At 37.2% G+C, this 16757-nt stretch overlaps 1 protein-coding gene across 2 annotated transcripts in view; it reads right to left on the reverse strand.

Moving 5' to 3' along the window:
• The window catches only part of LOC145690164 (uncharacterized), a 165102-nt gene that overhangs the window by 60664 nt on the left and 87681 nt on the right, over positions 1-16757 (reverse strand). For both annotated transcript variants that reach the window (XM_081764789.1, XM_081764799.1), the window contains one exon: positions 7174-8359. In XM_081764789.1, the coding sequence (XP_081620915.1) occupies positions 7174-8359 (1186 nt within the window). The remainder of the gene's footprint in view (positions 1-7173; positions 8360-16757) is intronic.

Raw genomic sequence — 16757 nt, forward strand, 5'->3', positions numbered from 1 at the left:
CTATATTATACATTTGTTCATTATGGTGTAGCGATAAAAAGACAAACCGAGCTGTCCCACGGTTTCTTCCTCCTAGGTCATGATCTGTGGACATTCCGAAGGGATTCAAGGTGTCCACAAAACACAAAATTCCCGGCTATGTTGAATATTTCATTTTAAAAAAATTAAAACATATCAAACTGAAAACGCTTTAGGTGTAAACTTCATCCTTGTGTACAACTAATCTCTCCAAAAACATTCAGCCCTATGCTAGATATTTGTGTTCCGTAAAAGCAAAACGCTACCAAAAATTAAGAAACTTCAGGCTGTTTACAAAAAAATTTATAAATGAAAAATTAATAAAACTGAAAACGCTTGGTGATGCAGCGTTTGGCTTAACTTTGGCCACCACTGGTTTGAAAAATAAAAATAAATAAATAAAATGAAATTCGGGCTAAAATCACGAAGCACAAAGCCTCGTAGCGTTTGAGTAACATCTCATGCAAGTTGTGTTTTAGTTTGAAAATGAGGCAGAAGGAATTTTGACTAGCCAAGCCAAGGTGGAATCTTCACACAATGTTTCACCGAAAATCTACTAATCCAACGCGCAGCGTTCAGTTCCTTGAGTATTCCATGCATATTTATCCACGTTCAGAAAAGATAACTAGTACCATCAAATACCTGTATTCAGATATTCCTTTGCCCTTATTTAAAAAAAAAAAAATCAATGGTATACACATGAGAGTCTTTACATCTATTTTCCAGTTTATAAACTCAGTGTACACCTAGCAATGTAAATTTACTTTAAGGTATTCTGATTTGTCTTCATGGTTCGTCTTGTCGTGTCATTTGCGATACCTTGCCGCCAACATTCTCCAATAAGTTTCAAAGTCAAGTACCAAGGGAAGAAAAAGCTACTGAATAGCTACTAGAGGTTGGTTTATTTATATTGAGCCGAATTCGAATGTGCCACTTACCAAAGAAATTTCGGGTTTCCATCACTGGTTGTGTTCAATCTGCAAGCCATTTCTACTGATTATTGCCTGGCATCGGAATTTCTATTGAAGGAGATTCTGTTGAAGATGAACCATGTGTATTACATCAAATTCCTCTTTATAGGCTTTATAGAGGCCAGAGAGGGTGCGGACTCGTCGATGGCACAGATGCCGTTTGAGGAATTGGAAAGCACAATATTCCATTGGGCTGGTATCTCGACTCTTGACAGGGACGTCAAAGAAGAGAACTACCGAAATCCAGTTTCCTGCTCCATACGGCAATGGAATTCTAGCGGTTTTCTCGTGTGGCTGAATGCATTGTCTTGGCACAGTTCAACCTGGTTCACATCTTGTTCGTAGTGTGCTCGGAACTCATGCTGGTATATTCAGTTAGGACATGAGCCTGGTAGTACGCAGCATTGATTTTGACGTTTCATTCCACCTTTCGGAGACACAGTTTGTCTTTGTACGAAAAACAGGTAACAATCATGAACACTTTTGCACAACTCTGACACTGGCGAAAGAGCATGCTTCCGCCCTAGGCGACAACAGGTCTTTTGTAAGGGCACGAACTTTACCAGTCTGAGATAAATTCACGCCACATCAAGTGTGACAACAAACTTCCACCAATCAACTGCGAGATAATGCTCGTACAGCCTCCTGAACAAAAATGTTCAGCCGTATGACATTGCGTGCACACTGCTCTTGCGATTTGATTTGATTTTGATTTTAGAGTCCCTTCCAGCAACGAGACTATATGAGACATGGACCTACAACTTAACGTGGAATAAAAACCACATGAGCTCCCGGGTTTCCCATGCGAAAGGCGCGTTCACTAACCATTTAGCCACAAGGGAAAATGAAATATTTAAGTTTTACGTCCCACAGTTATGCCGGTTAGGCTAAAGGAGACGGTGATGATGAGTAATGAATGAAATAGTGGAATGAAGAAAGTGGGAGGAAACGGGAGAACCCCGAGAAAACCCACGCACACGGTGTTTGTCCACCACAAAGTTCACTTGGCGGGAGCAGGGTTTGAACCCGAGACCCCTAGCACCAGAGGTGAACGCTCTACCACTGAGCCACCGCGGCCCCTTTAGCCACAAGGGAGTTCACTGCACTGCTCTTGCGAACGACCATGAAGCGTAAATCTCTTTTAATGGCGCGGTTTCTTATCGCCTCGATGTGCAGCATCTGCGTCCATCGCACGCGGTGTGCGTGTATTTTCGGAGGATGCCAACGCCGAATCATACGAGATACCACAGGCATCGGTGACAAACAAAATACTGTTGCCCGGTTCGTGGCAATTTCATGGCGATGGATTCCGTATGTGCAGTAAATTGTACATGACTTCAGCTCAAAATGAATCAACCTCTCTATAACACTTCTATTATAAGGTTAATTAGTAAATTCACACCAATGTTAAGTAATTAGAAAAAAATATTATCTATAGGAATTTACTGAAAAAAAAAAAAAAAACAATTAATCTGCTTTCATTATTATTCAGATATAGCTTGATTTGATTTCTTGAAGTTTAATGGGTACGTCAGCAGCAAGGCTACTTGTCTACATCACGAGACCAATGGCCGACACATTCTGTACATTAAATAGTCCCAAATGGTATAACTGACGTAAGTTCTGTAGAAATGACAGTAAGACATAACGGGAAAAATCTATAAGCAGGAACCGCAGTGAACGCTACGTATTTCAGCTGTACGAATAAATATAAGCTAAGATTATCCCCCAAAACTTGACTAAAATTAGTTTAATCCTAACCATTCTCCAACATCTGAGCATTGTAGACTGTGCCGAATACTCAGTAGAATAAGTCTTTACGATATGGACGTTTAGCGCCACGTAATCAATAAAAACTTGTGAGATGTGTGTGTTCGATATGCAATCGAGCCAGGATCACTTCATCTCGGCGAATAGTACACGACACAGTCTTTACAATACAATAAGAACGACAGACGTTTAGCGCCACACATCTCACGTATCATAAGTTATACAATCAATCCCTGGAGCAATATTGGATGACTTACGTAAGGCAGAGTCGAACTCGAGAGCTATGCATGAAATAATATAATTCTCAGTATTTGCGCCACGGAAATTTAACGGGTTCCGCTCGATACGAGCAAGAAAGTGATTTAACTGGTCAGAATAGTGTCAAGATTCAGAGGCATGTGGCTATCTCAGTGGGGTAAGTCTCCAAAATAACATCTACTTTTAAAGCATGCACACTAAGAGCAATACTGTTGCCACTGATTGAGAGAACATGATGTCACACAGTAGTCATAGGCGTCTGAATACTGAGATAGAGGTAGGAGTCTTTCCAGCTTTCACACATCGATAATTGATAAGCTAATAGGAACGAGCACGTAGAATGCGAAACTGTTCTCGGCAGGGAGATGCCGATTAAAAACATTACGAGTGCGATGACGTGCCAGATAGCGTAATGGATGTCCTCGGACTACCATGGAACTATCCTGTCGCAAACAGTCGCCTCCACATTCTGGAATGGAACCCCGGGCAGAATCTATTACAGTCTGTTTAAACAGATCTATGTGCATATAATCAGGTAGAGAGAGATCACCAGGAGAGTAAAAATCACTCAACTGCTGAAATGTCTGTCAATGAGAAAGCTTTAAATTGAAGCGTGGAGTATGATTCAGGTTAGCAACGCGCAGATCTGGAATGAATATTGGGAAATGATCACTGTCATAAAATAGGGACACACTGCACTTCTTAATTTTCTTAATATCTTTCACCTGCCCGACCGTGTAGTTAATTACTTCATGGATCACTAAAGGGGACAAGCCCTTAATCCCACTCGGACAGTTAGAATCAAAACTAGTACTTAGAGCTGACATTTTCTTTAATTACAAAGTAGCGAACAACTGGACCAGCAACACTTGACTTTCAACATATCTATATTTACCTAGGTATACTGGGGTAAACACACCAGGACGCTCTCACGGAGAACTAACGCTACTCCCCTGCTACTATCGTAAGGGGCTGAGGTGCACCAAACAACCATCCCATCGATAAAAGCTCATGGCTTCGGAATAAAAAGAAAAATTATCAATACCAGAATCACAAGACACAACCGAAAACAAATACGAACATAGAAAAACGGTGCGGAATATTTTTGAACTTTCTTGTATTTCACTTATTTATATAAAAAAAGTAAACAAAACACTGGACTCAAACACAAGCAGGTCAGGATGACGCACGTTCACCTGACAAAGATGATCATTGATCATCCTTGCCCAAATACCTTACCAACTACCTGTAAGTCCTGCCACGTTATTTGCAATTAAGGAAGAGACAAAGAACATGAAGATGAAGGGTTATCAAATGAACGATTAATGAAGTCGCCCTCTTCCCGACGATGATGGTCTCTTGCATGAAGGGGGTAAGATATTAGAGGTCAGCACGGGTTCGGGCCATAAATTTTTAAGTATACAACCATATTTCTCGGGCCATTTCCGGCCTTACTTTGTAAATATACTGTACAGTCGCGAAAGAAAATATTCTTCAGTCGACGAAATTCTTTTCCTAATAACTGAACAGTAAATTAACCTATTAAAATACTGGTTTTGGCAAGTTATCAGATTATAACTATTCTAAGGATAACAACAAAAAGATTCAAATTAATTCATTTGTTCCTGAGTTACTGGCGAAAGAAAATTTGTCAACTGTCAAATACTTTCTTTTCCGTGTGTACAACGATATTTATTATATCATTCTTTCTGGAGAACTTTTAACCCTTAACTGGTATGGTACGTGTCAGATCGCTGTAGGATATATTCCTTGTTTAAAGGAAACATTTAAAAAATATTTTGTGTAATAAGTTTTTTTCATGTTCAGTAAAGAATGAGAAAATGTATTATGGGTCTAGTTTGTTACTCTGAAATTATAGAAAATTAATAAAAATATATGGGTCTTTCTAACCCATACCACACCAGTTATGTAACAAAATCACCATACCAGTTAAGGGTTAAAGCACATCTAAATTTGTAACTTGAGACGCTCACACTAAAAACGCGTCATTGTGCAATTGAGAGAAAACTAACTGTGTAGTAGAGAGAAAAAAACTAAACGTAACAAAAATAAACATCTTAGCTTGTCTGAGAGTGAAAATACTGCTTCTTACACTGAATTAAAGAAACAAAAGCATTCAGAATAAGCTGTCTTGCTTTTTTCTTTTTCTTCAAGATAATGTCAGTTTATACTTTAGTTTTAGCTCTCTTGTTATTATTTCTTTCTTTTGCTGATACCGGAAGCATTTCTTTCACAAATTTTCTACAAAAATATAACATTCCCATTTTCACTTGTAAAAAGAGGATCAAACGTTGCCGAAACTGAATAGCAACACTTGCACCTATTTCCCACTTCAATAGTTCAAGAAAAAGGAAAATTGATAATTTGGTGAGCATGAAGAAAAAGGAAAACTGCTTTGAGGATTGTCTGAGTGAGTTCAGTACACATCCATTTGTATAAGAATTTACACACACTGACATTCTGTTTTAAATATTTGGAGTATTCATGTTTCCATTTTATGAGAATTTATTTAAATGAAATGGAATGAAATATTTAGTTTAACGTCCCACGTTTATGGACCGGGGCTAAGTCAAGACGGAATTTATATAAACGATAATTTTCTTTAGAGAATTCATATAGTTGTAAGTATAGACGATAACTTTTATTTTGGTGTTTTCTCTGAATCATGTACGATTTTAAACTGCAAAATTAAGCCTCTAATTGTTAATAAAAATACAATTTTATGTTAATTATTAAATTTCTCTAATTCGGGCTTATTTCAGGCTCATTTATCACACGAGCTTGGGCTTAAAGGCTAAAACATATTTCGGACTCGGGTCGGCCTAACATCGTACATTTACGGGCTGGGCCGGGCCCGGGCTAAAAATTCTGGCCCGTGCAGGCCTAGTAGATATAGCTACTTTTCGCAAAAACCAGGTAAATTTCACATTTAAATTTCAATATATTCAGTTTCCACTTCACACATTTAGCGAGGTAGTCCTGGTTCCATAACCACTGTAAATGCATGTGATTGTAATAACATATTAAGCTGTAGGTTCAATTCTTGTATAGGCTTGTTGTTGAAAAGGGGTGTCAAATTTCAATTATCACGTAAACAGCTAAATCTTCTCTATTATGTGACTTTCATGGTAAAGCATGAGAACCAAACCTACATTCATATCCGTTAATTGTTAAAATTAATGAAAATAAGCCCACTTGACTCTGTGGTGTCAGTGGTCAAAATCTCACCTTAGTCAAGCTTTTAAAGATTTGTAAGAACCAAAAATGAATGACGTCTTCGTATTAATGTCATTTACAGTAAAGAGGTTATATACAATTTACAATTGGATGTCAGTTCCGCAAAAAGCTCTGAGAGACAAATATAAATCTCAATGTCTTGGTGTTGTAAATATACTCCCGACCACGATGCACAAGAGTGGGCCCCAAATTTAAATTGCCACATTAACGGTTATTTCGCTTGTTTGTAAATTTCTTGTGTTTGATACTTCTAATGACAAAATTTTGAAAATAATATATTATCTGGTCCTTTGTATCGCATACACATTACCCATGGCAGTCATCCTATTAATACAGTTCCCAAAATAGCCTGAAGCTTCCTAATTTTGGGCAACCTTAGGTCTCTTGAAGAGCTTCTGAAAAGTTTTGATTTTCAAAAACTAATTTTCTTTTCGCTCCATTCAGGCCTGTATTTATGCACAGGCCCAGGACGGCACTTAAGAAATCGTTTAGTTTGGTATGTGGAGGGGGAAAAAAAGCTGTTCACGAGATAGAAATCTGAGGGTGCTCTATGCTGAAAACTGATTACCTATACTTGGAAACTAACTTGTGTTATATTTTCTATATAGACTATTATTTAATAGTTTTAGTGATTTTTGCTTTCATTTGTATCCTAAAGAGAAACTGTAATATTTTGTCGATTAGTTTTTTTTTTTTTTTTATTATTATTATTGTTTTTGCTAACACATATCTGAATACGAAAAAAAAATCTTTGGGACCAGGGGTGTAAAATACGGGTTTGGTTTCACCCTTCTCTTTATTTCCCTGTTACATTTAACCATTTTCTGTCACATCTTCCTTATCCTAACGCTGGGTCTTTATTGACACATTTTATAAGAGTGAGAAACATAATACTTACTTGCATGTTTCAACAGTTTACAGTAACGGCCTCGTACATCTTGGCTGTAAACATCTAAGCTATCATGCACAAGAAATGCTATCATGTCTTTCATACTCGAATTTCGTAAATATCTTTTCACTTCATCAACTAGCATCGACCATTGTCCATGCAAAACGAAATTCTGTAGACGTTTCGTTATAAATGCAATATTGTGTGACAGATCACGGTTTATGCTAGGTTCCCTCATTTGATGCACTGAATATTGCCTTTCACTACCATCAGAGAAATGTTCTACAAAATTTGGAGACCGCGATATTGGTGGTCGTGCGGCATGATAGTATCTGTTCATACTTTGTTCTTGCTTTGGAAACATTTCGTTTGAGTTTATACATTCCAATGTTCCGTGTGGACGTACACGTTGAGGAAATGAATCTCGCTGGGGCCATGAATCGTTCTGTATAAAACGTAATCCTGGATCATGATATCTTTCACGAACTCCTTCTCTCCATCTGTCTTCTACGTTATTTTTGGTAAAATTATATTCATTTATAACTTCAGAATTTTGACTTGGAAAAAGAACACTGCTGAATTTCCATCTGAGATCTCGCACTAAATCTAGATAATGACTCTGCTCAAGGCACGACAAATAATTCAAAAATAACTGAGGTGGTAGATTTCCCACAACTGAAATCGGAAGCTTCATAAGAAGGTTGTAAACTTCAATACGTATATTCGAGTCCAACACTGCAGTCTCGATTACTCGACCCAGAATATGCAACGGAAAGCTTTGCGTCATGACTGCTTGCGCAGCGGCGTCATTCAAAATATCAAATTTATTCCTATTATTATCAAACCGCAATGCATAGTCAAGGAAAACATTAATTCTCCTCCATAGAAACTCAACATTTTTTGCTTCAAGAAACTTAAATATTCTGACTATTAAGTCTTCATTATTTAGACAACATACACTTAATGCATCTATTGCAGAGATCCAAACAAAGTTACTATGTGTATTAGTCTCGAGAAGCTGTTTTAAAATTCTCTCCAGTTTTTCACTATCTTTACTTTCAGTAACTTTGCGAAGACAATATTTTGCAATCCTTCTATACAACCAATAACAGTACTTAGATTGCACCACAGGCATAAATTCCAATATTTTTTCTAAGGGTGAGTTATTTATTTGGTTCCAATGCTCAGCTGAAAACTGAAAAGAAAGAAAAAAAAGTGTTACACAAAAACAATGGTCAAAACAACGCAATATTATCTATCCATCTATCTATCTCTCTCTCTCTCTCTCTATATATATATATATGTAAGGACTGTTGGAAAAGTTTCTGCAAAGTACTACTTATGTATTGTGGCGCTAGTGGTCCGATATTATAAAATTCCGAAGAATAGACCTTCCTTTATAAAATTAGGAGAGAGAAGTGGAAATTTATCGTGAATAATATCCGGCAATGATTTTTTATGATTTCAAATGTAGTTTAATACAAATACAATGCATCGAGCGACTCCATTTTCCTTTTGGGCTGAAGCACCATCCAACAGGACTGTAGACAATTGGTTTTTCGAATTTGAGGGAGGTTGCACATTTCTAAGTGATGAATTTCGTGAATGTTGTTACCAGGGTTTTGTTTGAAACAAAATGTTTGAAACAAAAGACTAAAACTTGTTTTGAAGATATAATTTTGTTTAAAACAAATTTTATATACGTTTTAAACGTTTATTTTTATTTTATTTTTGTAAAAAAAAAAGAAAAAAAAGAAAAAAAAATGCCAGAGAAAGAAAATTGTCAGAAAGTGCTCCCCATTCAGAAGACTATTTTCTTCTCGTGTGAATATTTTGATTTCTCGTGGCTTCAGCAGGTCAATCTACAATTCATTTCCTCTCTTTTTCTCCCTTATTTTTAAGGTTTATTATATTATTGAAATGTTTATCAGTTAACTTGCGAGAAAGTGTCGTAGTCGAAGTTGGACTACTTGTAGAACTGATATTAAAAAACAAATAAAAGGATTATCACGAAAACAAGTTTTTGTCTTGTATTCAAAAAGCAAACAAAGGGTTCTTTGCTAAGTTGCGGTTCTGAAATTAAAATATCGTAGGTATTCGTCGATACAGTACATGTTGGTTCTCTGTCTTCGTACAACTTGGAATCGTTTAACATGAATTTTACGGGCAGAAAAAAGGACATCATTTGGAGCATTAAAGTAACTCAAACTCCATCAGATAAGAAAACGACCATACGAGCTCGTTGCAAAACGTGTAAGAAAGAAATAGCTGATTTAGTTCAAAGAATGAATAATCATTATGAAAAATGCAATGCTGTGAAAAAACTGGAACCCAAACAGATGGTAAAAGTGTTGATCTGAAAATTGATTTTGATGATTCTAACGTCAGTGATGTGGTTGAGATGCAACTGGGAACTTCAGTTAAGAATTAACTTTGTATCACCAATATCTTTTCATTATATTATGAAAATTTTATTTCGCCCCTCTCTCCAGCTCCGTTCTAAATTTTCTTAAAAACTTTACACCCTGGCATAGCTTGTATGAAGGGACCAGGAGAGAAAGCGTAAGGTATGCTAGTCAGCCGCGTAACTAACCATTAAAGCGTGATACTTATAGTCATATTATTGTCGAACGTCAGTGAGTCTCTAGGGACGACTTGATCTACATTTGTTCCTGTGTGCATGTATGCACCTCGCTACAGGGCGCAATTTTTGGTCTGATTTTGAGTACGGTCCGACGTAAAATTTCAAAATTAGTGGTTCGGATCCCACTTTAAACAATAAGCCCTGTCTCATATCCTTGTTACTGATGCAAAACTGTAATCAATCAAACTAAACAAACTAATTTTATGCGTTTCGAACAAAGTTGGGTTTTAGGATAAATTTGGCTTTTTTTTTTTTTTTTTTAATAAATAAATAAATAAATAAATATATGGGACGTTTAGAGCACAACGGATCCAACTCCATTTTCAGAAAGGTTCATGTTTGCTCAGCAAACGTAGTGTCTTCGTAGTCAAGAGTCCGAAACAAAACCTACGTGAAAGGGTGTGGGCCAAAGTTTCATAGGACAATCGCTAGACAAGGTAGTTGATGGACCGGAGAACAGAGGGGCTAATGTGGCCCTCTTTGCTCATAAATTTAAGATATTAACATTATATTGTGTGCGCTGCAGTGTGGGAATGATTAACAAGTCAAGCTCCGCATGCCATAATCAATGATGCATAATTACGTTAAATAATTGCAGGATGTGTCAAAAACAATACACCGACGGAAAATGTCATGTGGTCTTCGCAACCACGAATCCGAAATGAAAGCAAGAGAAACTACGTAACAAGGTGCAATCTAGAGTTTTATATGATTTCTGCTAGACAGGGGCGTCCGTTTAGAGTTCATCCGCCCACTATCCTGGATTTCAGATTTTTGGGGATAGTAGTGTACATTTAGAAACCTTTTGCCGAGCAAAGTTCAACAGAAAAGAATTGAAGTCTTTACACCGAATGAATACAGATTTTGATCAGTTATAATTCATTTCCACCGGCCGTAAGGAGCTGTAGGCATATATATTCGGGCCTGCTTAAAATTCTGGAACTTAGGCCTAAGTAAGTTTCCAGTTTTGATCATCTGTATTTCCTCCGTATTTATTCGGTGTAAGGACCTCAAGCTTGTTCTGTTGGACTTTGCTTATCAAAAGATTTCTAAAACTACCTTACTGTTCCCAAAATCTGAAATTCAGGCTGGAGATGGAGCCGGCCGCCCACTGAGGGCCCTGTCTAGCGGCTGCCATATGAAACTATCCTACGCCCTTTCACGTGGTTTTAGCTACATTTATTTTGGAGTCTTGACTGCGAAGATATTACGTTTTGAAACAGAATTAATTTGCTGAGCACAACTGAACTTTATTGAAAATTGACTTGGATCCATTTTGCTCTGAAAGCCCCAAATATTACTTTACTTTACTAAATTATTGACTTAAGAAACAACCAATCTTGCAGAAAATATTCTACAGTTCATTATAATACTTTTCGAAAATTTATTTCGAAAAAATAGTAATCAAATTTTGCAACTAAAATCTCATCCCCTCCACGAAATGCGCGCTTGGCCCCTAAGGGCATAATTAGGAAACTTTCAGAAGCAAATTAATTTCGAAATGACTTGTTTTAGGGCTAACATAATTGCACAAGCGTATTTCTGGTAAAATTCTAGCCTTAAAACATGTAACATGACTCCCTTTTCATTTGGAATTTCGAATACCAAAGATGGCCGCCATGATGCTTGATAGCACCATCTGATGTGTCAGCCCACTTCCTATTTAATCATTCTCCCTCAACATGTTCTCAACACATAAAGATGATGAGGATTTTTATTTCACCATGTTGTTGATAGATTGTGTGAAATCTCCATAGTAGGTAGATTTTAAAATCTACCTAAAAGGCTTATTACCAGCAAGAAAAGTACTATGAGAGTCACTGGCAAGAGGGTGTAATAAAAAGGGGGGTCGTGATATGAAAGAAGTTTAGAATTACTAATCTATACTGAAATATCTGTACCCAACAGTGTGACCTTAACCAGTGGCGGATCCAAGGGGGATCGGGGTGATCCCCCCCAGAAGAGGAAACTTTCTTATTTTATATATAAATAAAACTCATCCCAGAGTTTAGAGCTCTTAAAAGTAGCTCTAAGTAGTAGTAAGACAACTCCTTCCCCCCACAAGTCCGTCCTGGATCCGCCCCTGACCTTAACCAGGATAAAATAAATGAAAAGGTCGGTTGCAAGTAAAGAGCAAAAATCTTGTTCAAGAGAACAAATAAGTTGTTACACGATTTTGAAATATATGTTTAAAATCATGTTTTAAACTGTTCAAAATGTTTAAAACTTTTTTTTCATGTGTGTTTTAAAACACGTTTAAAGCATTTTGAACATCCTTTTCATGTTTTAAACACATGTTTTGTTCTTTTAAAAGAAAAAAAAATATTTTTTCAACCCTGGATGTTACCCGTAATGTTGATGCTGTGCGAGAAATGGCAGAGATCGGCATGTGACATGCTGTAAGGTTCCGGCATCTTTCCATATTAACATGAAAGCAATCTATATTATTTTGCATGCTCACCTGAACGTGGAATCTTTGAAGCCATCGTATCCCACACAACTTGACCGAAGCTTAAAAACAGGCTTGTATCAATTGGTGAGAGGAAATGTCCACAAAAATTCAACCGAGGTAAGTCAAATTTGGTATACTACATTAAAGGGGACAAAACTTGAATCTATTCATACAAACCCAAAACTAAACATCAATATTACTGTTTGGTGTTCAAAGTGAGCCGAAACCAACAAAAGTTGTTGGTTCGAGGAGTGTTGTCGAGCAAATTATTGCTTGTTTCTTCGGTTATACCGGATATGTGGCAACCTAAGCTTTGGAAGATCGAAGAACTAAATTCTGAGTGGTAGACAACTTCTTTGTTGGCCAGAGGTCATCAACGAACTGCGTGAAATAAACCCAAATCGTCGCAACATTCTTCACTACCACAATGCCAGTTACCGCTCAGCACAACAAACTGTTAATTTTTTTTCAGTAAAAATGTCGAATTAATGCCTCACTGTCCGTATTCATCTGACGTAACACCTGATAACTTTTTGCTCCCGCACATAAAAAAAAAAAAAAAAAAAAAAAAAAAAAAACCTGCGCTTTGTATCGCCTGAAGCTGTTACCGACGTACTCCGAACAGCGGTTTACAAGACACTTCTTCAAACTGCTGTGGAAAATAAACGAAACGCTTAAACAAATAATCACAGATACTTTAAACATAGAAAGGTCTATTCTTCCGAATTTTATAATATCGGAACACTAGCGTCCCTGTAAGTCTTAGTTTATAGAAATTTTCGCAGCAGTTTTTATATATACATACGCATGTGAAATATTAAGGAAGAATATAGATCAAATTCTTTAGATCTCACATTTCTCTTTTCTAGGTTCATGTGAACCTTAATATCTTTTCGCTGGACTATATAATAACATGATTGATGTCAACTATTTAGTATTGTTTTGATGTCCCAGTGTTCCAATCACCTTTCTCTTAATTACCTTTATTATTAATATCATAAACATGCATAATATGTACTTACTTTATTTTTAGAAATAGGACCGCGGTGGCTCAGTGGTAGAAGGTTTACCTCTGTTGCATGAGGTCCCTGGTTCGATCCCAGCTAGCGCCAAGTGACCTTTGTGGTGGACAAACCCAGTGTGTGTGTGGGTTTTCTTGGGGTTCTCGTGGGACGTTAAACTAAACATTTCGTTTTCATTTCATTTCTATTTTAGAAAACTATATTTATGTATGTATACAAGTTGTAACATGTGTAACTACAGAGGGTAACTAACGCCATGGTTCAACACGCTCATTGTTTATCCTGACGTAATAGACACCCAAAAAATGAGCCTGTAGCAATGCTACATACCAGTGCACAGAAGGAACCATTACTGATGCTGGAGCTAGCTCTGGTGGAGGCTTCTTTGGCAGCACTTAAAATTTCAACTCAACGTGGCATTGTATACATGAACTATTTAACACACAGTGTCAAGTAACTGTTGTTTTCGGGTACGGCCGATCCAGCAAAAGACGTCGAACATTTTCTAAAGATTTCATGCCCGGGTCGCGGCGGAGTATGAATTCCATTTTGCTTCTTCCAACAGGTTATCAGCTTTGCCCTATGAACAGTACTCCGTCACTCTCGAATCGCATGGCCTTACGCGACAGTTCATCTGTTTCAGAGGATATCAATCCATCTTGCAGTGCTTCTATGTAATTTGCAACATTCACGTCTCCATCGCAAGCAATGAGATTACTACCACCACCTTTCCAAATTGTACCCTCAGCATGACATTCACCCCACCTTATTACAAGTAGAATGGTGGAATTGTGGTGAATCGTGTTATGTCGATCATTTCCCCACCTGATGTCGATCACTGTCCGAAAACTGAAAAAATGACTTCTATCTGAGAGCGCAACACGGTTCCTAAAGTATTATGGGTTGTTGCGCATAGTGGTGGTTAAATTGTCTCCGTGTTATTTTTGGTTTTGTATGCATGCGTTTCTTTTGGCGACTCGTCCTTACATTTTCCAAACTATCAAATATTGATGGACAATTTCTGATATTTGTTAACCTCGACTGCAATGCCACTGGCAGACATGTACGAATGAATCTTACATTCCGGACTACATGTTTCAGCCGTGGAGCTGGTCTCCGTTGACCCGATTTTCAATCTACGTATTGTACACAATCGACGTCTTTTCGTTTCATTTGAACTGCACTATAACCCTGTTAACAAATACAAACGGTTCAAGTAACACAGCACTGATGAAACGTGTACCATCACAATTCCAATGCCTAATTATGTGATCTCGGGTAAACTCTTTTACCTCCTAACAGTCACGTCCATGCCATGGTGCTACTTGCTGAACTGCACGCTCTCACACTACCGTCTATTTAAACTCATACTCATTAGCCGTTCGCACTCGTTCGGTGTTTCCACAAAATCGTGTTGCCCTGTGGGTGTCTATTTATGTCAGGGTATATGTACAGTATGTATCAATCATTCTAGCATACAAACTAACAACTCATAATTAATTTGCAATTATAGTTAAAGAGTAGGTACGGTGGGTCAATGATTGAGCGATCACCTCTATTAACGAAGGTCCTAAGTACGATCTCGACTTGTACAAGTGTGTGGTGGATAACACTGTATCCGTGGGTTTTCTAACTGTTCTCCCGTTTTGCTTTCCCCTCATCATTCGACCAACTTTTCCTTAGTAAAGTAAAATTAAGGATAGCATTAACATTTTAAAAAAAGAAAAATTGAGAGACGGGGGAAAATACAGAGGAACAAGCCATGATTCGACCAAAAATGCACTAAACTAGCAAAGAAGAGAAAACAGGCAAAAGTGCGTTGGCTACAAAATCCAAAAACTTGAAAATAATAATAACAATAAAAATATTATAGACATGTATAAAGGCAACAACGAATTTAAGGAGGGCTATCTACTTCGAGCTTATATATTAAAGAAGACGGAACATTTCTCACTAATACGGATAGAATTTGAATAGATGGATAATTTCTTTGATAATTTGCTCAACATGCAGCCACAAAATAACATTTGTGCAGCACGTGAAATGCATACAGCAGGACCGTATATTTCAGGGCCCAACCAAACGGAAATAGAAATTGCTATAAAGGAATTAAAAGGAACCCAAATCTCCGGGTGTAGACAAAATTCCTGTTGAGTTAATTTTAGTTGGAGGTGGCAAATTATGAAGAGAGATACATAAACTCTTTTTCTTTACCTGGAACAAGAAAGAATTACCACAAGACTGGAAAGAAACAATCATTGTTCCAATTCACAAAAAAGACGACAGATTGATTATAATAATTATCGAGGTATTTTTCTTTTGTCAAGACCCTACATCTTCTCAAACATTCTGTTAGCAAGATTGACTCAACACGAAGATGAAATTATTGGAAGATTATCAGTGCCGATTTAGACAAAATCAATCAACTACCGACCAGTATTTACCATTCGTGAAGTACTCGAAAATAAATGAGAATACAACAAACCGGTACATTAAACTATTTATTGATTTAAGGAAGGCCTACGACTCAATTACAAGGGAAAAATTGTACAACATTCTAACCGAATTTGATATACCAAAAAACGTTAATGAGATTAATTAAAATATGTTTAAATGAATCCCAAATTCAAGTCCACGAAGAAAAATACTTGTGCTCGAGGCTCCATGTCGAGAATGGCCTAAAATATAGACAAACGTTGTCGCCATCATTATTCAATTTTGTTCTGGAATATGCTATAAGGAAAATCAAAGATAGCAATCACGGCGTAGAGCTGAATGGTTATATATTTATACATATTTCTGGGTTTTACCGGCATCTATGGCCTTAAGCCTGTCTTGTATGAGGAATGACGACGTTCCTCGGTGAGCACACTATTTAGGGAATGGGGAAGGAAGAAATCAGCCTGGGATCTTTATGTTATGTACCTCCCGGCATTTACCTGGCGTGAATGAGGAGAATCCAGGAAAAAACTCACTCTGGATGACTGGCCTGAAAAAGCTGTTACACCATTTCGACAAAGTCTCCCCACCGGGAAGACTGAATGGCACTCACCAGGTTATGGCTTAAACGGATGATATAAATCTGATTGGGGATGAAATGAGGACAAGAGACAGAAATGCAGAGGTCTTATTAAACGCCTCCAGAGACATGGCTTGAGAAGTAAATGCAAAGAAAAGTAAATACATGGAAACTCAGAAACCGTAATACTGCAAATTATGAATAGATTAAAGTATTAAATAATACTTTTAACAAGGTGAATACTTTTAAACATCTAAGATCAATATTAACAGGCCAAAACTACACCCAAGAAGAAATTAAATGTCGACTGAAAACCGAGAATTCGTGTTATTATTCAGACCAAACTATCTTGTTTTCGTGATTTCTGTCTAAGAATTTGAAGCTTAAGATATATAAAACGATAATTATGCCTGTTGAGTTATATGGTTACGAAATGTGGTCGCTTACTTTAAAGGA

This window comes from Thermobia domestica, chromosome 1 (assembly GCF_964235325.1).
Source record: "Thermobia domestica chromosome 1, izTheDome1.hap1.1, whole genome shotgun sequence".
Taxonomy (NCBI): domain Eukaryota; kingdom Metazoa; phylum Arthropoda; class Insecta; order Zygentoma; family Lepismatidae; genus Thermobia; species Thermobia domestica.